The sequence below is a fragment of the Thunnus albacares genome, chromosome 19 (genome assembly GCF_914725855.1).
Source record: "Thunnus albacares chromosome 19, fThuAlb1.1, whole genome shotgun sequence".
In the NCBI taxonomy this organism is placed as follows: domain Eukaryota; kingdom Metazoa; phylum Chordata; class Actinopteri; order Scombriformes; family Scombridae; genus Thunnus; species Thunnus albacares.
In genome coordinates this window covers 24506867-24533314 of record NC_058124.1, presented here as the reverse complement: position 1 = coordinate 24533314, position 26448 = coordinate 24506867, and the positions used below count along the sequence as shown (strand labels likewise).

The window sequence follows — 26448 nt, the reverse complement described above, 5'->3', positions numbered from 1 at the left end:
TCATTTTAACAACAAATAACAGTGTAACCTGGCTGATGTTCAGTAGCTTGAAAAGCAGAAATGAGTGAAATTAATACAGTGTTTCTATAAAACATTTATCAGTGTTTTCTTTGTTTGCTTTCAAAATTCTGACATTTTAAATTTTGAAGTATTATAATCTCTCATCTGTATTTCAGGATTTAGGCCTGCAAACTGTGAGTATTATGTCAGTTTATCTCTCTCTCTGTACAAATAAATGTAGTTAATTGTTTGAATTGAATTACTGACACCTTGTTTTTCTTTTATAGCTTCAGACTCGTCATCCTCTGATCCATCTTCAGTCAGAGATGCAGCTCTTAACTGATCACAGTGAGTATTTCATCATGTCATCAACACTGTGCAGATACTGTATGAAGAATCTCTCTGTTGTTCCTCCTGAAACTAGTTACAGTATACTGATATAATACTCTCATAAATATACTGAAAGTCTGTCTTTGTTAAAAAACTGTTTGTCTGATTTGACAGAATTTCTCAGTCAAGTGATCCAGTATAGTTACAGGAAACAGCTGACACTGAGGTTTTATTGTAATAATGATTGAATGTTTTACATTCTGGACCAAAATCAAACATATTGCATATAATATGAAATCAATTACTGTATAATATGACCACTAATAATTCCAGGTCCTTTTCTATTTGTTACTCTGTCTTTGCAGCTTTCCAGTAAAGATTTAGAGGAGAATAGTGAACTCAAATAAAGATGTTGTGGCTTCAATATTTTATTCTATTTTGCAACATAAATTTTCATTAACAAAACTTGTTTTAATGAATATTGAGATGTGACATCACAGGACCCGTCAGAAAGCCACATGATACATCAAACTAAAGTGTGAATTCATAGATCATATTCATGAGTTTCAGGTCGTCAGTGGATGCAGTGAAGAATGATATCTGTGAAGATTATCTGAGAGCTGATAGAAGCATTAATGTTGATGTGAATCCTCCACTGCGGGAGTAACAACATCTGGAGAGAACTGATGCTGCTGTCCAGCTGTTTCCTCAAACCTTTGGTGGAGATGAATCACTGCAGCAGCTACCAGACACCAAAGAGCCACAACGTTACTCCAGTGGGGCATCTTTTGTCTTCAGACATCAAATTCATGTCAGTTAGTCATGTGATGTACTGTCTTTGATGATGATTAACATTAAGTCAACTTATAGGAGACATGATGATACTCAGCACTTTAACCTCTGCTTCTAACGCGAGTCAAACCTAAAACTTTAAATGTTCAACTACTCATGCTTTCACTAACAATTAGTTTGACAGTTTCATTTCAGAAACTCTAATGAAGATTCTGCACTAGGCCATGATTGAAAAGACTTAGTTTTTGTTCCTCTGTTTGTTTCATTGTGGGGGCGGCTAGGAGGTCCACTAATTGGAAAATCAGCGGCTCATCTCCCGGCTCCTCCAGTCTGCATGTCTGTGTGTCCTTGGGCAAGATACTTAACATCAAATTGCTCCTAACACTTCTTAGAGCTTATATTTGTATCTTATACATTTGTCATCTTCACATGTCCTGTATGTGTCGTGCGGCTGATAAATGTTGATGTCATTGTAAGGTTTTTGTTAATGCTCAGATTATTGGTGTTGGAGGATTAATTAAGGTTCCTCTGACACCTAATTAATCTGACAAATGTACTTTATTGCAAAAATGGCTAAATTGATTATACATACACACAAACACGCACACATACACATACCACATATTTTGGTTTGTTGATGAAGAAGTATACTGATCATTGTGACTCAGAGTGTGTCTTTCCCTAATGTCTCAGCTGTGAGGTCACCACAGAGAAAGAGCTGCCAGAGCGTTTCCACACCAACATAACAAAGAGTTTTCAACAGTTAAAGCAAAATTCTTACAAACAGCCTGTTTCCATGGAAGATCAGAACAATACAGTTAGAGTGACAACTAAAATTAAACTGTAGGACTAAATAACTTTCCCACTGTGTTATATTTTCAACAGATCAGCAGTAGGAGACAGTTAAAATTTCTGGACAGGCTAACAGATCAATATTGTCTTATTTCACTAATATCAGTGTTGTGTTGATGTCAGCAGAAACTGTCATTCATGTCATTCAGGAACTTTTAATGCAGTTGTTGCATCTGTCAGCGAAAACAAACATCTAAGACAGTCTTGGACTTCACCACTTCCTCTTGAAGTCCCCACAGTCAGGTTAATGATATAAAGTTTAACTCAGCTCAGATGTCAAATGAAGATGAAAAATCATTCATATTACAGAATGTGAAACACACATAAAATGTGCAAATGGATTTACGTAACATATTACCTAAATAAGCAAAAACATCAAAACTACCTAGTGTGAGATGGAGAACATGTCTGGACCAGACAACCTACACCAAACACAGACTAACTGAAGGCTTTTCAGTATAAAAACAGAGGCGTCAAGAGAAAAACTTACTGACAGAGACAGGCAGACATATAATTACATTACTGCAGAAAACTACACACCCATAATTATGACACATAAAACATAACTACATAAAAATGATCCTCATAAAAACATGTTTTTTGTGTGTGTTGGTGTTAGTTGTTAGTGATACACCAGTGTGATACACTGGATCAATATCTGCACTGATATTGATCTTATTCAATGCAATGCAACACAATTTTATAAACCTTCTGGAACAGTATAATTAAGATTTGTCTGAAAAGTGTAAAGAGTGTCAGTTTTGAACATCTCAACATGTAGTGAAGTTATGTGTAGCTACAGCCTCATGTTATCATACAGAAGAATAGAAGAATGAACCTACTCAGTGAGGTTTCCAGATGTTTAACTGAAATACAGATAGAAGTACTGGTAGTGGATCAGCACTCTGTATCAGCCAATATCCTGAGTTTAGGTATCAGAAATGGCATCAGGAGATTAAAAGTAGGATTACTCCATCAATAGTTATATAAATCACTTGCACCCAAGATCAACACACAAAGAGACAGAACCTGCACAGAGTACCTGGAGGAATGAAAAAAAGATTGCTCTGATAAATAGTTTTAATTTATACTAAACTTGAATATGTCTCTGTATGTCTCTGTCCTCTGTTTACAAAATGTTACCAAATCATGAATATTTAAACTATTTTGTTGGTAATGTGACGGCTCCTCTGCTTTGCTTGCTGCTGCTGTGCTCTGTTTGCAGGGGTGGAAACCTGAGGGCAGGCTGATTAACATGATGGGACACACCTGGGCCAGATGTGCCTCATGTATATATATAAGCTGGAGAAGCTGCCAGCTCAGTCTCTCTCTTCACTCCTGCATAGTTGTTTTTCCTTTGTTCCAACCTACAGCACCCGTACAGCATACACTCACTCATCCACTCCCTACATCACTGATCTTACAGACTCACCCCACCAATTTGTTACTTTGGTTTGTGTTAAGTACTTTGTTTTAAATAAAATTACTTTTTTAAATATGGAATACCCGTTTGACTTCCCTTTTTTGCCACAGTCCAGAGCTGTGACTAATCTTTGTGTGAAATTGAATTTGTTGTGCCCACAGCACTGATATTTTTGAAGAACTTAATATTTAATGTATATTGTATAACAGATTGTAAAATGTAAAAAAAAAAAAGTATTTTGTATAATTTGAATGTCAGATAATTGTGTGTACGTGATTTGCATGTGACTTTTTTCTCTTTTATTCTCATCACATCCATATAATGTTCCTCAAAATAGTTGTATATACATTTATCTCATGTAAATGTTTATAATAACTGCATGAATTTAAAGATGAGGTACTTCTCTGTTTAGTTTCTATAAACAAGTAGATGTTGAAAAGAAAAGCTCAAAATCATTTCTTATGTTGACTTACATAACTGACTGTCAGACATATTTGTCGTCATTACATTTCTTTGTAATAAAGTTGTTTTTTTTTAAATAAAGTCCTTGTCATTTCAAGCATATGTTTGTCAACTGTTGTTACAGTAAGATGAATATTCTCATAGACTAAATGAACGTTGCTCCAATGTAAAGATGTTGAACTATAAATGCAGGGAAAAAGTCTATTGTGCAGATGATATAATTATAATTACTCATGGTCAGTAGTCTAGAGCATTGAATTTAGAATATTTTAAACTTCATTCATTAAAACCTTGGAGGAAGGATGACATCTGAACAAACTTTCTATTTTTTTATTTCTCTGTAATATAATCTTATATAAATACTAATAGTTCTGTTAATTTTGGCATGTCAGCAATTCAGAGAGATCTGGTGACCTATGACATAGAAATCTAATGTATGAGGAAGTAGGAGAGAGTAACTTAAAAAAGGGAAGTTGAGAGACTGAGATACAACAATGCAAATGCAGTAGAGTGAAACATTTCAACAGAAATTAGTCCTCAGGTTGAAAATATAAATGGATCTAAGTGGTTGTTTGTGCATCTGTGTCACATCATGATCACTGCATCTTGACCATGTCTACTGTATTGCAGGTATTAGCTGTGTAGCTTTCACAGCATAAAAGGAGAAACTCACTGAGGTAGAAAAACCCAGACCTGATAACCTCCAGCCCCACAGATTGTGAAGATAATATTAAAGATAATAACTGGACACATTATTAGCTCTTCAGGTGAGGAGATTCTGTGTGTTACATGACACACATAGGGAATTCTTAAGCCCTTTTTCACATGTAAGGAGTCATTCACGGGTTTTTGAATATAACTCCTTCTCAGTAAAGCACTTTGAAACTGCCTCATTGTATAAATTGTGCCATATACAATCTAGTCTTACCTTGCTTTGCCTACTGGTCTTTTAAAGAGCATTTTCTTTCACCTGAGTTGTTACACTTTCTTAATTTTGTCACTTTAATTGCTGATTTTTAGGATCAATTTTATTCTCGACTTTAAACAGCTGCTCACGTCATTACATGCTATCTAAGCTTCTGGTAAACACACACACACACACACATACACACATACAAACGCACACATTTCCTGCATTTCTATTGGTCATTTCACTTGCACCGTGTGCGCTGTTGACACTCTTTCCTCCGTCGTGAAGTATTTTTTTAACGTCTGCATTAAAGCAAGATGAAGGGGATCGTGTTGTTGCTTCTCTTTTGCCATCTTGCATCTCCAGGTAACGGAATAATCTTTTTAATCAGTTGTGTAATTTCTATTTCAGCATTCATGCTTATATTCGGTAACACTTTTGAATACAGTTGAACTTCGTGTGAACTTCCTATGGTAAGTTCCGGTCACTAATTTCCCAAAGCTTACGGTGTAACTTCCTCACGTGAATCCGAACATATATGTGGTATTTAAATGTATATACAGCGGAAGAAAACAAGACAATGAGGAGAGAGGGAGTAATAACTGGGGATTTAGAGTGTAACTTTACCGTATAATTAACAGGTGTTGTGGAATTTTCCTTTCCTCCCCGCAGAATCTGACTCCTCTTCGCGTGCACGCGCACACACTTCACGCAACAAGCTACTCGCGATCTCTGCCTCTGTTTAAATATGTTTATTGGAAACAGTCGTATTATCTTTACTGCAGGATTAATGGATAATGAAAGAACAGTAAATCTGGAGGGAGGTGGTTTTATGAGGGAGTTCGTTTCACTTAGTTTCGTTACGCAAGTTTCACTATCGAAATCCAGGTCCCCTCTTATGTTACATTAAACAATTTATTCAAAAGAAATCTCTTTGCTCACATATTTGGACCTATTTGTCACTAGTGGCAACGGAGAGAGACTGAGGAGGGAGTCATATTTTATTGTGTTAGTTTTTACATCAACCAAAATCTGACTCCCCTCTTATATTAAAAATGCAAGATGTGACACACACCAAATTCTCTCAATTGACTTATCTGGACCTCTACTACTTAGCCTTTAGTATTAAGTCATTTGTAACTATTGGCAACAGGGGAGAGGTTGAGGGGGGCAAAATTTTTGTCGTTCCCTTTTTTGGTGTGCGTCACATTTTGCATTCTGAACATAATATATATATACACACACACACACACACATATATATATATATATATATATATATATATATATATATATATATATATATATATATATATATATATATATATATATATATATATGTGTAAATATGTGTGTGTGTGTGTGTGTGTGTGTGTGTGTGTGTGTGTGTGTGTGTGCAGTACACAGTGCTGGAGATGACATATTGGAAACTGTCTATACATTTGATGAACTATGTGTCGTTTAGGCTTCACTTCCTGTTGCTCATAGGCAATACTACATAAGTGAAACAATAAAGCAATACATTAACCAGAGGGGAACTGACATGGATATGCATTTTCATAAATATTGGACATTTCATGTAGGAGATAACTATCACTTCTTGTATCCACTATGTGGTGCTAGAGAACACCCACTAATTAAATGTGATGTTGCTCTATAGCATGTGTATACCACACCATGTAAATTTCATGTAAATTGGATGATGTTTGTCACATTACGCTGACTTCCTGTTGTCAGTATGTGGTGCTATGACTATGACTCACTATTGACATGTGTTCAGTATAATATCATATGGTAGGAACTGCCAGTCTGTGCATCATGTCCAGAGTCTCTTGAGATTTGTCTGCCAGTCACAGGTGCTGCTGTAGCAACCAAAGTTGAACGGAATAGGCAGAATATACCCACTTCAGGATCTCCACACTCAGCCTGCAGTTATTGGCCTTTACAACTGTTTACCACTGAGAAACTAAAGGCCATGCAAGGCAATAATCCACAAAATAATCGAACAAATAACAACACTGACACGTCAAATGTATTCTGCATATAATAAAATAATAATAAAAGTAAGCATTTTTGAAAAATATTTATATCACTCAATGTTTTTGAAGTTAATATAAAAGATAAATTACCAAGTCCAGCAAAACAGCAAAACAAAACAAATCTCAAGGGGCCCCATCCAGGGGTTAAAGACAGACAACAGTGCAGCAACATGACAGAATAAAGGGATACAGGAAAATGGAAAATGCATACTGTAATCGACTTTATGTTATTAAGTCTGATTTTTATGTTTTCTGCCTTACAGAATGCAGTAATACATGTTTTACACTAGTAAAAAAAAACAAACAAAACAAAAAAATTAAATTCATGATCAAAAAAAGGCAAAAACAACCAATAATCCCAGACCTGCTATTGAGAACTTGCCTTTAATATGTTCTCTGCTCTTTGGTCTATTAGTCTTTAAACTGAAATACAACTTTTCTTTTGTGCAGAATGCTAAAAATAAGGTCTGAGGTTCACATAAACTTAAAACAATTCACATTCACATTACACATTTTAATGTAAGACTTAAATGCACCCATTAATATCTAAATAGCCTCATACATTTTGAAGCTGAAATGTTCCGTGTCTATCAACTGTGGCTCATATATGCTGAAAGTATGTTTTAATTTGTGGAGATAATTATGTAGATAAGTAGTATACATGGGCGTAAGGCCACAATTTTTACTTTGGCGCCCTCATGGTAGTATCACAGAGGACACTCTGGCCGGCAGTAAGACATGCCACAGTGTCCAAAAATAGCTACTATAGACCTTGTGGTGTAATTGTTTTGTGAAATATCATGTCCAAACTACTGAATTGAAAACCAGTCAAACAGGACATATTAACAAATTTGTATAATTCATAAATGTGTTTGTCCTACAGCAAGACACTCCCTGAAGTATTTTCTCACCGCTACGGATGGGGTCTCAAATTTCCCGGAGTTTGTGGCTGTTACAATAGTTGATGAAGTTGAAGTGGGTTACTGGGACAGCAACAGAACAAGTCCAGAAACTAAAACGAGCTGGGGGAAAAAAATAATAGAAGATGATCCTAAGCATCTTGAACTGTACATTCAACGGCTTTTACATAACCGGGAATTCTTCAGATCCAAAATCAAGAGTTTGAAGCAACGCTTTAACCAATCTGAAGGTACGTTACAGTTTGTTTTGTTTTTTTCAGTTACTTAAGTACATTTTCTGGGACACTAGCCCTTTCTCCATCAAGGTATTTTTATGCACATGTTGAAAAGTTTGATGAAAATGGCAAAGTTGGACAAAACTCAATTATGCAAAAAAGTTTTTGATGCGCTAAATAGGAGATGGATACACCATCTGACATAGCAAACACTCTATTTACATGACGGATCAGCTTTTTCTGGTGTCAGTGTCTTCCCAGATATTCTCATAATGCACGAAAACATGGCTGGTAGAAGCAACAACAGCTAGAACATGAAAGAACAATTACAACTTGTCCAGTTGAAACAAATTCCTTAAGACTTCTCTCCATTTTTCTATCATAGACGGCCAAGGTGACTGGTTTTATTTCCAATCCACAACCTTCTTCTACTTCTTCTACTCTGTTTATTACACCCATGCATGACGTAGCCTATACCGCTAACTTCTGACAAAACAACACTGTGTAGTCTAGTTTATTCACTCCAAACCAGTTCATGGAAACTGGCATACTTTGCATTTTCTTTTCTTTTTTTTTTTTTTCCTTTTTTGCGTCATTTCAAAAGTTTGCTTAAAATATGCTTAGATGGAAAAACGGCTACTGTTGCAGCTCTGAAAACATTAAAGGCTCCCTGTTGAGCTTTATGTAAACAAACAAAAGTTATGTTTACATTCAGTGTTATTCACCAAAATGTTGAATGCATTGCCTTCCTCATAAAACATTTTAAAAGCTGATTAAAAAATAATAATAATAATAAAATTTTGAAACCTGCATTGTTTACATCCATGTTTACTTGGTGTGTTACTGCCACCTGTGCACTATTGGCAGAAGAGTGTGTCGCATTACCCATGTACAACACAACACTTAATTTGTCTTAAGTTAAGTTGTGTCAAAAGTAAAAAAAATTACAGTAATCACCACTGCAAGTTTCAATAGAATCTCAACTGTACCCATCCCAAGGTCTATAATCAGTAACTGTGGAGCCTACACATCACTCAGTTTTCCCCCTCTTGTGTAATTGTTTGAGAAATAGCTGAGGAGGTGCACATGTTGTAAATTGCACAAAAATTTGTGTGAAAAAAAAATGTAATTTTGAAACATGTCTGTTTGACAGGTGATTACAGTTGGCTTCAGTATTGTGAGGATTTACTCAGTGAACATGCTGAAAAATGCACCTGTTCATTACCCATACAGTTCATTAGAAAAGCAGTGAAATCCATTTTTAATCCCAAAGACTAACTCAGTGCAACTAGATGATTGTATTTAAACAAGCAATATAGAAACGTTGGTAGTGTTTATTTTCGATTACTTAAATTGTTCATACTGATACGCTATAAAGAAGCAAACGTATGTAGCTTCCATTTTGAACATCCATGCAGGTCATCCACACTGTCCAGATGATGATTGGCATTAAGTGGTTTCCATATATCCCCTGTTTTAGTGTCTGTGGATCACTATGAGTCTCTAGTGAGGATTTGATACCAATCAATGCTGCTGCAGTTTCTGTCTTTGTGTCTCTCTTTCAGGTTCCCACGTGTTTCAGAGGATGAATGGCTGTGAATGGGATGATAAGACTGGAGAATTCACAGGTTTTAATCACTATGGCTATAATGGTGAAGACTTCATAATATTTAACATGGAGACAATGACATGGATTGCTCCATCACCACAAGCTGTCATCATCAAACACGAGTGGGACAGTGATATGGATAGAAATGTTCACTGGAAGAATGCCCTTACCAATGAGTGCACTCATTTCCTTAAGAAGTATGTGAACTATGCAAACAACTCCCCACAAAAATCAGGTAATCACATAACATGATGTAGTTTGATGTACATAAACATGTTTGTATGCCTCCTCAATTTCTAAAGGAGCCCCAGAGTAATATTTGGAGGAATATATATTATATATTAGGGACATCTTGATCCGAGTCCTTTAAAGGTGCTCTGTGGGTTTTTTTTTTTTTTTACCCCTAGCTGACCTTTTTTAGGAAATTATTTCAGTTGCAAAAATCTGACCAGTTACTCACTTGTGAATCAATTAATCCAATGTGATGGCAAATGAAACTTCCCTTAACGGTAGGCCATCCATTATTTATATTCAGAATTCCTATTCATGAGACACTCTCATCAAAGTTGCCATGCCCAGGTTGATTATGTTTAATAGTGCAAACATGTGAGCTCACTGCAGCGTCATTGGTTGTTAGTTTACTGCATTGAAACTAGAGACCTAAGTGTAAAGACATGCTAGTTTGCAGGACAACTTCACAGGCTACCTTTAAATTGACTGTGTATTGAAGGCAAACTTCCATTAGTACAAGACAACACACCAATCATCCTTTATTAGTACAGCAGTCCGTATGCTGTGTGTAAACCTTCAGAAACTAAATATCAGAACAAAAAAAATTAGTCTTGTACTGCACAGCTGGAGTGCATGGAGATCCTCAGGAGTAGGTGAGTAATTGTTAAAGAAAATCTCTCTCTCTCTCCAGAACTTCCCTCAGTGTTTCTCCTCCAGAAAACTCCCTCCTCTCCAGTCAGCTGCCACGCTACAGGTTTCTACCCTCACAGAGCCGAGATGTCTTGGAGGAAAGATGGAGAGAAGCTTCATGAGGACGTGGACCATGGGGAGATTCTCCCCAACCATGATGGATCCTTCCAGATGAGTGTTGACCTGAACCTTTCATCAGTCACACCTGAAGACTGGAGGAGGTACGAATGTGTGTTTCATCTCTCTGGTGTGAAGGACGACATCATCACCAAACTGGACAAAGCAGTGATCAGAACCAACTGGGGTAAGACTGGAATACTGACTTTACAATGTTTATTTAATGTATACATTAAAGACTGAAGATTGGAAGAAGTGCGAATGTGTGTTTAAGCTCTGTGGTGTGAAGGATGACATCATCACCAAACTGAACAAAGCTGTGATCAGGACCAACTGGGTTAAGACTGGAATCAAATGTTACACACGTGAGACAAATTTAGTTTACTGTAGTACTCCTGCAGTTCATGCTTGTTTTTTTGTCTCCTTTTTGGTGCTGGATTGGACAAACAGCCTAAGCTGCCAGTTAGCGAGTCAACTAGCTGTCTCAGATGATAAGTTAATTTCTGAGTTTTGTACCGTAAACTCCTGTCGTATGACTGACTGGAAAGTGCAAACTGTCACAGCCCGGCTCTAGACTGTGGCAAAAAAGGGAAGTCACACAGGTATTCAATATCAAAAAAGTTAACTTATTTAACACAAAGTACTCAAAACAAACAAAAGATAACAGTAGGTAGGGTTAGTCTGTAAAATCAGTTATGTAGGGAGTGGATGAGTGAATATATGCTGTGTGATCTGAACTGGCCGCTTCTGACTTTATATATATGGGGCACACCGGGCCCAGGTGTGTCCCATCCTGCTAATTAGTGTGCTCAGGAACCTGCCCCTGCAAACAAAGAGCACAGCAGCAGCAAGCACAAAGCAGAGGGGCCGTCACAAAACCAAGCCCTTTTTTATGGGACAGTTATACAGCTATGATAGCTTCCTCATCTTGGATTCTTCTACTCTCTGTGCTCTTAAAGGTCAGCACTGTCCAGATGGTTTGCAACCACAGATGCAGTTTGTGTTAGTTCAGTGGGCTAACTGAACCCCCTAGTGGACATAGCAAAAAATGCATGTAATATATGTATATTATGTTATCTGTATTTTTGGCTAGACCGGCCATGGATCAGCCCTACAACTCATCTGGTTGTCTGTGATTAACTGACTGACTGACTGACTGAGTAGCTGAGTGAGTCAGCCTGCCCAGTGTTGGAGTTTCCCCATTGGCTGTTCTTTCAAAATGAATCAGCACAAGATGATGGAAGTGGAGGACAGCAGCGTGACACAGAGTGACTGTTTTTCCTGCTCCTGCCCTGATGCTCTCAGCTCTAGTGTTAAATGCAGCAAATTTGGCTAAACTCCTGTTTAAGCAGACACGTACCAGCATCTCTGCCATCTCCTCCTCTACCGTTCAGTGTGATTGACTCATCAGCTAACAGCGCTGTTAGCAGCCGCTAGGAGAGACGCTCTGTGCTGTGCTTGCATTTTATAACTGAACTAATACTAGAATGCAAGCTTTTTATTGCTCTGATGTTTTCACATTACAATCAATGAACAACAGTACTAAAACACGAGTCTTGCAGGTAAAACATACGACTCATATAACTGTTATATCAGTTTAGTATGGGGCGGCTGCTCTGTAGGTGTGCTTGATTTTCGGTAACTGGGCAGAGATAAGTTTCCTGAATTCGCACCCAAAATGTTGTCAAAACTTTCATTTACAATTTCCACTACAGCCTCCACGATCATCTACTGGGAAAGAGGCAGAAAAAAGGCACATAGAGGCATGAAGGAGAGCGCACAGTTAAAGCACCCCAAATAACCATCACTCTGAAAAAAAGCTCAATGCAGAGTGAAAAACAAGACATCCACAGAGTAAAAAAATGAAAGAGCGTGGGAACTTAAAAGATAATTAGACTTGTTATAATTAAAGTAAGTTCTATTTCAAATCAAACATCTTAAGATATGAGTTGAAAGTATTGCTCTTGCAACTGCATCTACCACCTTTTTTGACTCAAACATAGCTTAACCATGTCATGTGTTATGCTACTTCAGTATACTATACCAGCAAATATTACTGGGACCAACAGGAAAAATTGCAGATGAACATTTAATATCCAGGAATTCACATTATAGACACTACCACTGACTATCACTGTAACACATTGGCCGCAATTTCACACTTTGACCGTACACAGTCCAGCCATATACTAGGTTTTGACCTAGTCTTGTTTATAATAACACAGAACTAATAATTTATTGTAATGTCTTGCCCTATAATAATAAATACAAAGAGTAAACTAATTGTATGAATGTGATTATTTTCATAAAACATTTGGTTCTGGTCTAATCCAGTGGTGTGGTATGGTAGTCTGCATGGGCACTTTCACACTCTTCCTTGCACACCCATGAAAGGCAGCTCACCACCACCAGTGCCTTGAAAGAAGACTTTTTGACATGATCAAATAATGGATATACAATGTTTCTTTGAAAAAAAACATCTATCTTTATTTTGTGAACCCCCAAGTTCAGTGGTTTGTTTGTTTACTTGTTTGTAGCTGCTCTTATCCTAAAGTGTAGTTTCTTTATCTCTTTCATTGTCTATGAATTAATGTATTCATTTGTTTTTTTGTCTGTTTTATTAATATAATTATGACTAGTATTACTAAATAGATGTATGGATGTACTTCTGTTTTAACCTGCTTCTAGTCATTTTTTCTTTGTTTTTTGCTTAACAGAGATACTTACAGATATGACCATCCTCATCATTGCAGTGGTTGCTCTTGCTGTCATCCTTATAGCTGCTGCTGGATTCATGTTTTACAAAAAGAAGAAAGGTGAGAGACCTAAACTGTGAAATGTTCTTATTAAATGTTTTATATGCTTAGATTGAGTTTGAGCTGATGCTTTACCCAGATTATAAGCCCCAATTAATAGTAGAAAGGCAAAATATTATATTTATTATAATATTTATATAGGAGAGAAAGAAAGAGAGAGAATCAGATTCAGTGGTGAGAAGCTGATATACTGGCATTTACAACTGTGTAAAATGATATTATTTGTTTTTTGTTCTTATTTCAGCCAGATGCCCTCCACCTTGTAAGTACTTGTTTTTTCTCTGTTTTATCTGATCTGACATGCACTTATATCAGGATGTGTTACTGGAAAATAAAGTTAAGTAAATAGAAATATTAATTGTATCCATTGCACCACCAGTAACAATTTAGAGGAAAATTCTGCTGTTTTTCAACCTGGGTCTTATTTTCATAATTGTGACCATTCTGACTATGAATGAACTAACAGTGTGTTTCTGACCTTTCAGCTGCTGACAACATCTCTGTGCTCACTGAACTGAATTCAGAAGACGGAGAGACTTGTGGGATGATGAAAAATTAAAGACTAATTATTCACACTTCCAGTTAAACAAAGCTGCACAATAGTGTAAACAAAATACAGATTGTTTCCTAATTCAGTGTTAAACTTCTGTGTCACATTCTAGCTGAAGTACTAGGGGTGTGCCCTAATACAAATACGTTATTCTGCAAAGCACAAATAGTGTTTTGTTTTTGTTTTTGTTTGTTTGTTTTTACGAATATTTGTTTCATACAAATATTTTTAAAATTATTTGTTTCATACAAATATTTTTTTTAAATTATTTGTTTTTGGGAAGAAAAAAAACCCATGTCAGGTACCTGTGCGCAGGTCGGTTACATCGTTATCTCAGTATCTCTCCTCTGCTGCACTTAGGTTGTAAAAAGGCAATAAATGAAACGTGCAAAGCAAGAATCACCTTTGAAGTTCTTTCCTACTCGTTACATGGTGTGCTGTCTCTGTGTTATGGGTGTATATATAGGTAGAGGTCTGTCTGCAATGTGGCGTTTAGTAAAGTTTTAGCTCAGTAGTCAGCGCAGTTGTCTATGATCTGGAAGACTCCAGTTAGAGAACCGGTGTGGGGACCTCCTCCATAAGATAGTTTATTCATGAACACTTATTGACACACTTTAATTTTCTAAAATTAAAAACATAATAAAAACAAAAACAGGATTATAAAAGCGTCTTTCCACGTTTATTCAAATTCAAATACAAAAACAAATAATTTTGCTGCCTTAACAAATGTAGATACAAATACAAATACTGGGCTTTCTGCACATCCCTACAGAGTACCCTTTAAAGTAAGTTCCTGTTGTTTCACTTTCACCTCAAAAATACTTTGTCATTAAGTTAAAAAACAATGGGCCGTATAACTTATTTTGTAGTTCTGTTATGTTTACTGCTGAGTTGATCAAAAAAACAGAATTACCAGTTTTAGTCACCGGAATCACAACATCATAACAGATTTTCAGACACTGTTCACCTGCTGTTTTTAATCATGGTATGTTGTTTAAAGGGCGCCACCAGCTGGAGGAGCACCAAAGAGGAAGAAGAAATATTTTGTAATTCATTTTAGATGCAGATCTTGAGATTCTGTCACACTGACATACAAGTCACCCTATACATAAAGCACTGAATGGTTTAGGACCAAAATACATTCTAACTTAAATAATTTAAAGTTTTTAAATGTCCTTTTATGATGTTTGTCTTAATGCTTTTAATGTTTTATGTAAATCACTTTGAATTCCCTTGTAGCGATGTGCTATACAAATAAACTTGCCTTGCCTTACATTAGTCGTACTAATGTAGGCAATCGAGTTGTACTAATTTAAGCAAAATAACTGATGTCCCGAGTCAGGCAATTCAGAGCAGTTATCCACTATAAGTCCAGACGTTTGATCCTGGCAGCTGTCAAAATCGCCCCACTGCGGTCAGTTAAAATCATCTATTTTAAAATCTTTTTTTTTTTTTTGTATCTTAAGCTATCAAATATGTACAATTATTACATTTGTTCCAAGGGTGAAATCTGTGTCTGTATATATTAGTGATAGTCAGTGGGCTGGACGCCTTCGCGCGTCAGACGCAATGTGATACTGGTGGCGTGCTTCGGTCCTCCCTTCCCACAAAATACAGGAAGACGCACAACAAAATCAAAACGGCGACTGGTTTGTCTGCTGCAGTGATCGCTCAACAGGACCCAGCAAAAAGTCATGCCGTGAAGACGATGGAGCTTGTTTTTCTGCTCATCTTCTTTCCTGTCACACTTTCAGGTGAGATTATTGTATAAGGTCTAGCGTCATACAATTCACTTTCACTTTCATATTGGGCATTTTACGCAGTTTAAATCAAACTTTACTTATGCCATTTTTGACAAGTCGTCTATTATGAAGGGTTTAATCAAGGGCTTTAGCAATGGTAAACTAATTATTATGATTATATACAGATTTTTTAAAATATGATTTATCAAATTAAGTAATGTAATAAAATCACATAATTTCTATATATATATATTTCACTATTTAGGCATATGCTTTGCTCACCATATGTTCTTCCGCTTTCAGGAATCTCATAGCAGTGTACAGATATTTATGTCAAGATTTAACATTTTGTTTAGATTTACACTTGAATGTATATGTAGTCATTACTAACCTTATATAAAATGATGATCAGTAAGGTTAAAAAATCTGCCTTGGTCATTATGGCAAATGTGTCGACAAAAAATTGCCTATTAACATATCCAGTATTCATTTGTGTTTTGAGTTGTGTTTTTGGCTGACTGGCCAATGGAAGGTCAATATTCACTCTCCTTTTAGCTTTTGTTTAGTCTCAATCATTCCAAGTATAATATCTGGCTCTTAGGTTGGTAGATGTTCTACTTTCACCACCAGCTTATCACTAACTTTGTGTGTCTGAGGTTTAATGCTGGACAAAATATTTATGTATGTGTAATTAAATGCGATTATCACAAGTATGGATAACCACATGTATATAAAAAATGAACTTAAAAACCCTTCAAACCTCTTTCTCTTACAGTGAAACACTCACTGAAGTTTTTCTTCACAACGTCCGCTGGAGTCAAAAACTTCCCAGATTTTGTGGTTGTTGTGGTGGTTGATGAAGTTCCAATGGGTTACTGTGACAGCATCAGTAAGACACCAGAAGGCAAACAGGACTGGTCACAAAAAATAATTGATGATGATCCACAACTCTTGGAGTGGTACACTCATAAGTGTTTATTAAACCAATATGACTACAAAGATCACATTGACATTTTGAAGCAGCAACTGAACCAAACTGAAGGTAAGTAAAAATACTGTAAAAATGTAAAGTTGTGTTTTTTGTCAAATAACAAACAGATATAGTTGCATTATAAACACACATGTTCACATGTTCAAACACATACACAGTTTGCTAAATGTGCATTTATACTTCTCTCATTTCCTTCCCTCTATTACCAGCCATGTAATGTGAGGGACTCTTTCAAAATGGGTCATCAATATTAATATTATATATAGTTTCCCTGGTAGCTATGTGCTGGATTCACTGAAAAACTGAGCAAAAGGGTTCTACATTTGAATCTTTGTGTGTGTGTGTGTGTGTGAGTGTGTGTGAGTGTGTGTGTGTGTGTGTGTGTGTGTGTGTGTGTGGCCCTTTTTGTCATGTTTGGCTTGATCTTGATGCTTAAATGAAGAGGTGACTCTTCCACATGTTCCTCGACATTTTCTAAACATAGGCTCCAGCCACCTGTAACCCTCTGTGGGATCTCACTCTGCACTCTGTCTCTCTCACAGGTGTCCACATTTTCCAGAGGATGAATGGTTGTGAATTGGATGATGAGACTGGAGAGGTTAATGTTTTTGCTCAGTTTGGTTATGATGGAGAAGACTTCATAGCATTTGACCCAAAGACACTGACATGGATCGCTCCAAAACCACAAGCTGTCATCACCAAACACAAGTGGGACAGAGACACAGTTCAAAAAGAAATTTGGAAGGATTTCTTCACCCAGCGTTGCCTTGAGTTAATGAGGAGGTGTTTGGACTACGGAAAGAGCTTTCTGCTAAGAACAGGTTGAGTCACATGACCTGATGAAGCTTCATGGACACAATGCTATTAAAATACCTCTTATGTTTCTAACCTCACTTCCTGACCCCTCACCATTTGTCGCTCCAGAGCTTCCCTCAGTGTCTCTACTCCAGAAGACTCCCTCCTCTCCAGTCAGCTGCCACGCTACAGGTTTCTACCCTCACAGAGCCATGATGTTCTGGAGGAAAGATGGAGAGGAGCTTCATGAGGACGTGGAACACGGAGAGATCCTCCCCAACCATGATGGATCCTTCCAGATGAGTGTTGACCTGAACCTTTCATCAGTCACACCTGAAGACTGGAGGAGGTACGAATGTGTGTTTCATCTCTCTGGTGCGAAGAACGACATCGTCACCAAACTGGACAAAGCAGTGATCAGAACCAACTGGGGTAAGACTGGAATACTGAATTCATGATGTTTTTTTTATTAAATGTATACATGAAATTTGCCATGAACATTCAGAAGATATTAAGCCTGGGTTCTGATTTTACAATTTGATAAGTTTTAAACAAGGTTATCAATCCTGACTTTCTGGAACCAAAGCTTAGTTAAGTCCAGGGTTGACAAACAAAATTACCATCATGCTCTCTGAAATAAATGTTGTTTCTTACTTGTTACATTATGCTCATGACCTACTTAACTACAGAACTGGATTGAATGAAAACCAGTTCAAATCTATTGGTGTGTCAGCACATGATTAGGAGCACAGGTCTGCATCTGTGAACTGGCATTTACCTGAGGTCATTTCATCACCTGCACCGGTCTGATCATCAGAATGTGCTCCATTAGGAGGAAAATCACAGTTGAGAGTGTACTGTTACTAATCCAGATGCAGAAACCTCACTAAAGTTACACAAACCACTTTATTCATGCTTTGCATGTAAAGCACACAAATCTAACCAAATTAAACATAAAAAATAATTTCAGAAAGACGAAATACAACATGCAAAATGCTAGACCACATTTTTTACTTTACTTGTATTTTATTTGTTGCACTGTCATGGGATTACTCACAAGACAATCTACTGTTTGTATGTGAAAATAACATTTATTAAACAAAGTAAGAACAAAATAGAACTGTTGCTGATCTGAGGAAACATGTGACCATGCAGGAGAGAGCAAGAGCTTTCAGGGAGGACAAGGTGATCAACTCAAAGATGACAGGATGAAAAACATAAAGAACAAAGCTTTAGTATTACAATAACAAAAACACAAAAGGTGTAATACAGCAAAGACAGGGGACGGGTAAAACATAGACATAAAATGGACACACAGAGGTCTGAAGCACTAAGGTGGTTTTCACCTGCAGATGGTCATTGTATGAATTATTGTGATGCCAAATTTAACATCAGATCAACATGTCCAGTAACGTGACTTAAAACGATACATCATCTGCTTTTGGCAGTATAATTGAGCGGCTGTACTCATATTTGCAACTCTGCACATCCTGGACAATAATAAAAAAATATAGGATTCCCAAACTGTCTGTGTGTAATGACAGGGAAAGCTCTGTGTTTTAAGGGGATGAACGTAAAAAATGTGATTGTCAGTAATGTTGTATGATTATCATACATCATTATAGTAGAAAATACCAAAAGTACATTGGCATGCCCTTGATGCACTGTGAATGTTTTGTTTCGGTTCCAGTTTCTCCCTCAGAGTTCCCTGCTGGTCCTGTTATTGGAGGTGTTGTAGGACTGTTGCTGCTCCTGGCAGTCTGCATCACTGGAGTCTTCATCTGGAGAAGGAGATATAATGGTGAGTGACAACCATACTTTTACTCATCATGAAGCCATTTTAACAACAAATAACAGTGTAACCTGGCTGATGTTCAGTAATGTGACCTCCTACTGAAGAGTTCTCTTACCTTTGAAAATAAAAGCAGAAATCAGTCAAATTAATACAGTGTTTCTATAAAACATTTATTAGTGTTTTCTTTGTTTGCTTTCATAAATTCTGAAATTTTAAATTCTGAAGTATTGTAATCTCTCATCTGAATTTCAGGATTCAGGCCTGCAAACTGTGAGTATTATGTCAGTTTATCTCTCTCTCTCTCTCTCTCTCTCTCTCTCTCTCTCTGTACAAATAAATGCCGTTAACGGTTTAAATTGAATTAAAGAGAACAGGGCCCATCCCCTAAACGATGCTCATGCAGACTATCGATAGATGCTACAATTTACTGATGCTCCCTAAACACCTTTGATGCAGGCTATCGGTAGACTCTACAATTTACCAATGTTCGTTAAACGCCTCACATGCAGGCTATCTGTAGAGGCTACAATTTACCGATGCTCCCTAAACACCTCACATGCAGAATATCTGGACACTACAATTTTGAGTTGAGCTGAAGTTGATCGGATGAACTGTAGTGCCCGTTCAAAATGTGCCTGAGACATCCAGCACTAACATGCTGAGTTTCATTCACAGTTAAGTTACACAGTTCAATAGTAGAGCTTAAGTCTCTTAAACTTTTCAAGTCATCATCACTACAGATGTAATCTCTGCTCTAACCACAATGTGGGTTGCAATGGCAGCATGGCGACGTCTGAATTTCTGCTTGTTAACTTCGCAGTCAGAAGAAGAAGTAAATCAACATTGTAGAAGCAACATTGTTTATGAGGTATTTTTTATATATTTCTCGAGAATTGTTCATCCAAACAACTTCACATATTGACACTGCACTTCCTCGTTTCCCCAGCAATCCACCCGCCAGGTATGAAGTAGATCAGATGAACGGTTCTCGAGATACATGAAGGACAAACTTACATACACACAGAGGTTCCTTTCTTTACATAGTGAGATTGAGATGTGACGTCACAGGACCCGTCAGAAAGTTACATACAACCTAAAGTGTGATTTCATAGATCAGATTTATGAGTTTCAGGTCGTCAGTGGATGCAGTGAAGAATGATATCTGTGAAGATTATCTGAGAGCTGATAGAAGCATTAATGTTGATGTGAATCCTCCACTGCAGGAGTAACAACATCTGGAGAGAATTGATGCTGCTGTCCAGCTGTTTCCTCAAACCTTTGGTGGAGATGAATCACTGCAGCAGCTACCAGACACCAAAGAGCCACAACGTTACTCCAGTGGGGCATCTTTTGTCTTCAGATCATCATCATCATCAAATTCATGTCAGTTAGTCATGTGATGTACTGCCTTTGATGATGATTAGTATTAAATCCATTCATGGGAGACATGATGATACTCAGCACTTTAACCTCTACTTCTAAAGCTTTAAATGTTCAACTACTCATGCTTTCACTCACAATTAGAATCACTAATGAAGATTCTGCTCTAGGCCACAGTTGAAAAACATTTTAATGTTTTTGTTTCTCTGTTTCATTGTGATTACTCAAATAGTTTGAACACTGCATCCCAACTTCTCCCACTTTAACCAAAGCGTAAATATCTGTGAGTTATGTGTTGGTCTTCCAACACACATTTCTCCTTCATTCCAAGTAAATCCAAGTAACTCCTCCTTTCATTGAAACTCACATATTAAAGCAATCACACTTCTTAGAGCTTATATTTGTATCTTATACATTTGCCATCTTCACATGTTCTATATTTGTCATGCGAATGATAGACTTTGATGTCATTTCAAGGTTTGTTAATTCTCAGATTATTGATGTTAGAGGATTAGTGAGGGTTTCATTTCATATTGCCAAAATGGCAAAATTGATTTGTCTACTTGAGAGTATACGTCCTCTCTAAGGTTATGTGATCTGTTTTTGGCTAAATGTTTTCACTTTAGTAAAGTTTGTCTCTACATCATCTACAAGTTAATAATTAATTATGTTAATCGATCATCTTTTCAGTGATGATTTGTAAAACATGATTTTTAGGGGGTCACAGCTCTCATATGTGTCATATACAGTTGGTGTAGAAATGATCTCCTGTCTGTACATAAGATCAAATATTTTTTTATTTATCTTTGTTTATTTGGTGAACTTCATTTTGTCCAGAGGGGCTACTACATTTTTGTTCTCATTTGTTCTAATAGTATTTATATTTACTTTCAATTAATAAATAAAATTCTCCTGAAAACCTGCTTAAGAGGTCTTCCTGTTACGTCATACCTGCATATACCTCAAATGTTCAGAGGTGTAGGCTTAAAGGTTTTGTCCCAAGTTTTGGGAAACACTCTGTTGAAGCTTGTCCCTGACATCTGGAAAGCATGAGCTTACTTTTTTATCAGTTGTCAAAATGTGTGAGGATAAAAGAAAACTTTTACACTACTACTACAAAAGAAAAGAAAACATGTACCACAAATTTTGATTTGTTCATGAAGGCTTACATTGAGTCTGAGGTTTAGAGTGTGTCTTTCCCTATATCACCACTAGAGAGCAACATAACTCTGAAATGTCTCAGCTGTGAGGTCACTACAGAGAAACAGCTGCCAGAGCATTTCCACACCTCCAACATAACAAAGGGTTCCCTGACTTAAATTTTCAATAGTTAAAGCAAGATTCTTACAAACAGCCTGTTTCCAGAAGATCAGACCAATACAGTTAAAGTGAAAACTAAAATTAAACTGTAGGTCTAAATAACTTTTCCCCAATGTTACCGAAGATTTGAGCACTTGTAAATTATCATCAGATAAAATTTAAAATATCTTTAATTTTAATACAACAACAAATCTACAGTAGGAGACAGTTAAAATTCCTGGACAGGCTAATAGATAGATTTATATTGTCTTATTTCACTAATATCAGTGTTGTGTTGATGACAGCAGAAACTGTCATTCATGTCATTCAGAAACCTTTAATGCATGTTTTGCATCTATCAGAGGAAATAAATGTCTCAGACAGTCTTGGACTTCACCACTTCCTTTTCAAGTCCGCACAGTCAGGTTAATGATATAAAGTGTAACTCAGCACCTGTTTGATGTCAAATGAAGATGCAAAATCATTTATATTACAGAATTTGAAACACATAAAATGTGCAAATGGGTTTAGGTAAAATATGACCTAAATTTGAACCTTGAAGACATTCACCACAAAAATGTCAAAATTACCTAATGTGAGATGGAGGACAAAAACTGAAGGCTTTTCAGTGGAAAAACAGGTGTAAAGACAAAAAGTCACTGACAGAGACAGACAGACATATGATTACATAGCTGCAGAAAACTACAACCCTATAATTGTGATACAGAAACTACAGAAAAACTATCTTCATAAAACATTGTTTTTGTGTATGTTATTACTTGGCAGTGATACACCAGCCTGATATTGATCTTATTCAGTGTAATGCAACACAGCAATCATCTCTACTTGTAGTGGTGAGGTTGTGTGAGTTATGTGTGTGTGTGTTTTTTAATAAAGTTAAAAATATTTCAAACATATGTTTGTCAACTGTTGTTTCAGTAAGAAGAATTTTCTTACAGACTACATAAACATAGCTCCAACTTAAAGATGTTAAACTTTAAAGTAGTTTTTTGTGCAGGCAAAGTAATTATAATTACTCATGGTCAGTAGTCTAGAGCAGTAGTTCCCAACCTTTTTGGCTTGTGACCCCAAAAAAGCAGCATGTAGTTGTTTTCTGAAATGAATTAGTTGTCTGCACAATGATTTCCCTCCTAAATGGTTTCATATATATTAATTTAAATGAGACACAAAGAGGTATAACAACTCATAAAAAACAAATATTATAGAAAAGTTAAAAAAAAAATACAAAATTGTGTATCAGAATATTTTTTCTTCTTTCCTCTCCCATTAATCATCTCACAACCCCTTAGATTTATCCTGTGACCCTTCTGAGGTGCCTGACCGCTAGGTTGGGAACCACTGGGCTAGAGGGTAGAGCCCTGATAGTACAATATTAATGGTAAGCACTAAGCACTGTTATGTAATATTATTCCACTTTATCTAACATTAACTGAATGTAGAAGATTTTAAACTTCATTCATTAAAACTCTGGAGGAAGGATGCCATATAAACTGATTTCTCATTTTAATTACTCTGTAATGTAAACTTGTGCTATTTCTGCTCATTTTGGCATATCAGCAATCCAGAGAGATCTGTAGTAGACCTATCACACCAAAATCTAATCTATGAGGAAGAAGGAGAGAGTAAATTAAAAAAGATGCATGTTTAGCAGGTTGCTTGTTACCAAGGATGTAAATGAGATGAAAACAAAAATAAAAAGACCAAGAAGTACAATGAACAAAAGTTTTTGTTTGTTTTTGCGGGGTTACAATATGTAAATTATAACAACATAAATACACAAAGCAATATTAATGCAGTCGGGTGAGACCTTTAAACAGAAATTAGTGCTCAGGTTGAAAATATAAATGGATCTAAAGTGGTTGTTTGTGCGTCTGTGTCACATCCTGATCACTGTATCTTGACCCCGTCTACTGTATTGCATGTACTGTATTATACTGTAACAAATTTCCCTGCAAAATTACAGTAAACTACCTGCAACTGTAGTTGCCAACATTTTACAGTTTTTTTAGTGTCACTGCTGTAATTTACTTTAACAGTTAAGTGCTGTAAAATGTATTACAGTACTCTGCATTAGAATGTGAAGTTTACAGTTTGATACTGTAGCTAGGCCTGCAGTAATATACTGCATTTTTACAGTGTTTCTAGTGTAATCTACATGAACAGTTTCTTACTGTAAATGTTACAGTAAACAACTGAAAAGTTTGCTTCTTATTCATTTTAATAAAAACAACTATAAATTGCAGATATATACTGTAAATAACAATGTGTCTTCAATCTTAATGGTCCAGTAATGAGATCAGCTCAGTTTTACATTTAAAAATGCGCAACCCAAAACTCACTAAGGAAGAAAGATAGATCAGGCTTTGAATGAATAGAAGGAACATTGTGCATTAATTAAAAGACCCCTGTCAGGATGACGAATATGGGATGTTCTGTGACGAGATGCCTGTATGAACAAATACCAACACTGAACTTCATACAGTATCTTTCAGCTTTGCAAACTGGGAGATCCTCATTTGCAAATGTGAATTCTGGATATTGCAATAAACATCTTAAAGACAACTTGCTCTCTTTGAAGTCATCTTAAATTTCCACCACATAGACAAACCCAGACCTTGATAATCCACAGTCCCACAGATTGTAAAGATAATATTAAAAATATTAATTTTCTGGCAAGCTGCAGCTGGACACATTATTAGCTCTTCAGGTGAGGAACTGTATCATGTCTGATGTCTCAGATTCTGTGTGTTACATGATACGGTGTGTTTTGGACTTCAGCAGCAGACAAGCGCAGACAAAGAGCTTTACTGGAATGCAGGCAAAGGTAAAAGAGATTCAAATTATAAAGTTCACATGGAAGCAGAAAATGTTTAAATTCCCTTTTAGTTCCTCATTGTATTAATTGTGCTATACTGTATATTGTAGATACACTTGGGTGTCTTACTTTACCTGCCGGTGCACTCTGTCTTTTAAAGAGCATTTTCTCTGTTGTTACACTTTCTTAATTGTGTCACTTTAATTAACATTTACCGATCAATTTTATCCTCGACTTTAAACAACTACTCATGTTACTACATGCTATTAAACTTCTGGTAAAACACACACACACACACGCACACACACATTTCCTGCATTTTCTTGTTGAATCTGATCAGCCAGTCAGATAATGCATTGACTCCTCCTGGTAACACATGATGCACAGCTATTCATAATTTCTATTGGTCATTCCATTTGACTGTACTCACTGTTGTCTTCCTTCCTTTTTTAACATTTGTATCAAAGCAATATGAAGGGGATTCTGTTGTTGCTTCTCTTTTGGGATGTTGTATCTTCAGGTAACGTAATAATCTTTTTTAAATAGTTGTGTAACTTCTATTTCAACATTCATATTTCTGTTTTAAAATAGAAATGCATAATATTCATAAACTGTACATACACCTCACAGATTAACATACTGCTTTTAACAATAGAAACTTGTAAAACACAACTCTCAACATTAGAGGACATACAAAATATAAAATTTAAAATTAGACATTTATAACAAATAATACGTATATATACACGTCCTACAACTCCAATATACCACTGCCAAGTAATTCTTGATTAAAGTGGAGAAAACTAACCAACGTCTACCAGAAGGGAGAAATGTGAAGTTGGCATCCTTCCATTAGAGAATAGTTAATTATCAGTCAGAAGCGTTCACTGTCATGTTACTGTGAAAGTATGAAAGTAAGTTGTTGGAAAAAAAACTCTGAAGTGAACTATGAAGCCAGTCACACTCTGTCCTCATAACAATACTGTAGAAAGTTAACAACAAGGAGAGTTACCTTGTTTGTCAGTGTCAAATGCAACAAATGCAGCGAGAGATTAAATATGACATGATTCATCTCAAAGAAAGAAGGTGTTAGATAACGTAAGTCAGATATGACCTCTCTGTCCCTTTGGTCACTAATTTTTTTCATGGTGGTTAAATGTTTCTCTGCGGCTTGCATGTGCTTATCTTCTTTGAAAATAGTAACGGCTGCACACTGACACTTACTTACTTCAACACAGCAAACATTGAGATGTGAATGACTGTCATCTGAACATCAAGACGTCCTGTTGTGGTTCAAAAAAAGTTCTACCTGACCATCAGCTAGACGTCCCTTCTGGATGTTCCAGCAACATCAAAATATGCCATTACCATCATCAACAGGCTATTTAACTATTCTGCTAAAGTTTATGTTTACAGTGTGCAATCTACAGCTTTATACATCCTGTATGTCCAGATTAACAATTTAATATGCTTTCTACCTAATATGGCTGACCCAGACTTTTGCTATACGTTTTAACAATGTGTTACTTTCAAGATAATCCTGATAATAGATTATATGAAACCAAACACATTTAGTATCTTAGTTAATACAAGACATGCAATAATTTCTACAGAAACACACTGTACCAAAATGAAACTGCATGCTTTAACTGTCA

At 36.4% G+C, this 26448-nt stretch overlaps 2 protein-coding genes and 2 long non-coding RNA genes across 4 annotated transcripts in view; 2 read left to right on the top strand and 2 right to left on the bottom strand.

Moving 5' to 3' along the window:
* LOC122969399 overlaps positions 1–10501 on the bottom strand; it is a 28014-nt gene extending 17513 nt beyond the window's left edge. The window contains exon 1 of the long non-coding RNA XR_006399012.1: positions 10477–10501. This is a non-coding gene — a long non-coding RNA (uncharacterized LOC122969399). The remainder of the gene's footprint in view (positions 1–10476) is intronic.
* LOC122969366 overlaps positions 1–26448 on the top strand; it is a 147931-nt gene that overhangs the window by 30459 nt on the left and 91024 nt on the right. Inside the window, exons 5-6 of the mRNA XM_044334977.1 lie at positions 19174–19284; positions 19531–19548. Of these exons, the coding sequence (XP_044190912.1) occupies positions 19174–19284; positions 19531–19548 (129 nt within the window). The remainder of the gene's footprint in view (positions 1–19173; positions 19285–19530; positions 19549–26448) is intronic.
* On the bottom strand, positions 10683–17362 carry LOC122969398. The gene is made up of 3 exons (XR_006399011.1): positions 17349–17362; positions 16984–16990; positions 10683–10771 (listed from the first exon to the last, which is right to left on the bottom strand). It is a non-coding gene; the product is annotated as an uncharacterized LOC122969398 (long non-coding RNA).
* LOC122969382 (major histocompatibility complex class I-related gene protein-like) overlaps positions 15550–26448 on the top strand; it is a 77797-nt gene continuing 66898 nt past the window's right edge. The window contains exons 1-2 of the mRNA XM_044335024.1: positions 15550–15709; positions 16473–16739. Of these exons, the coding sequence (XP_044190959.1) occupies positions 15664–15709; positions 16473–16739 (313 nt within the window). The 5' untranslated portion in view covers positions 15550–15663. The remainder of the gene's footprint in view (positions 15710–16472; positions 16740–26448) is intronic.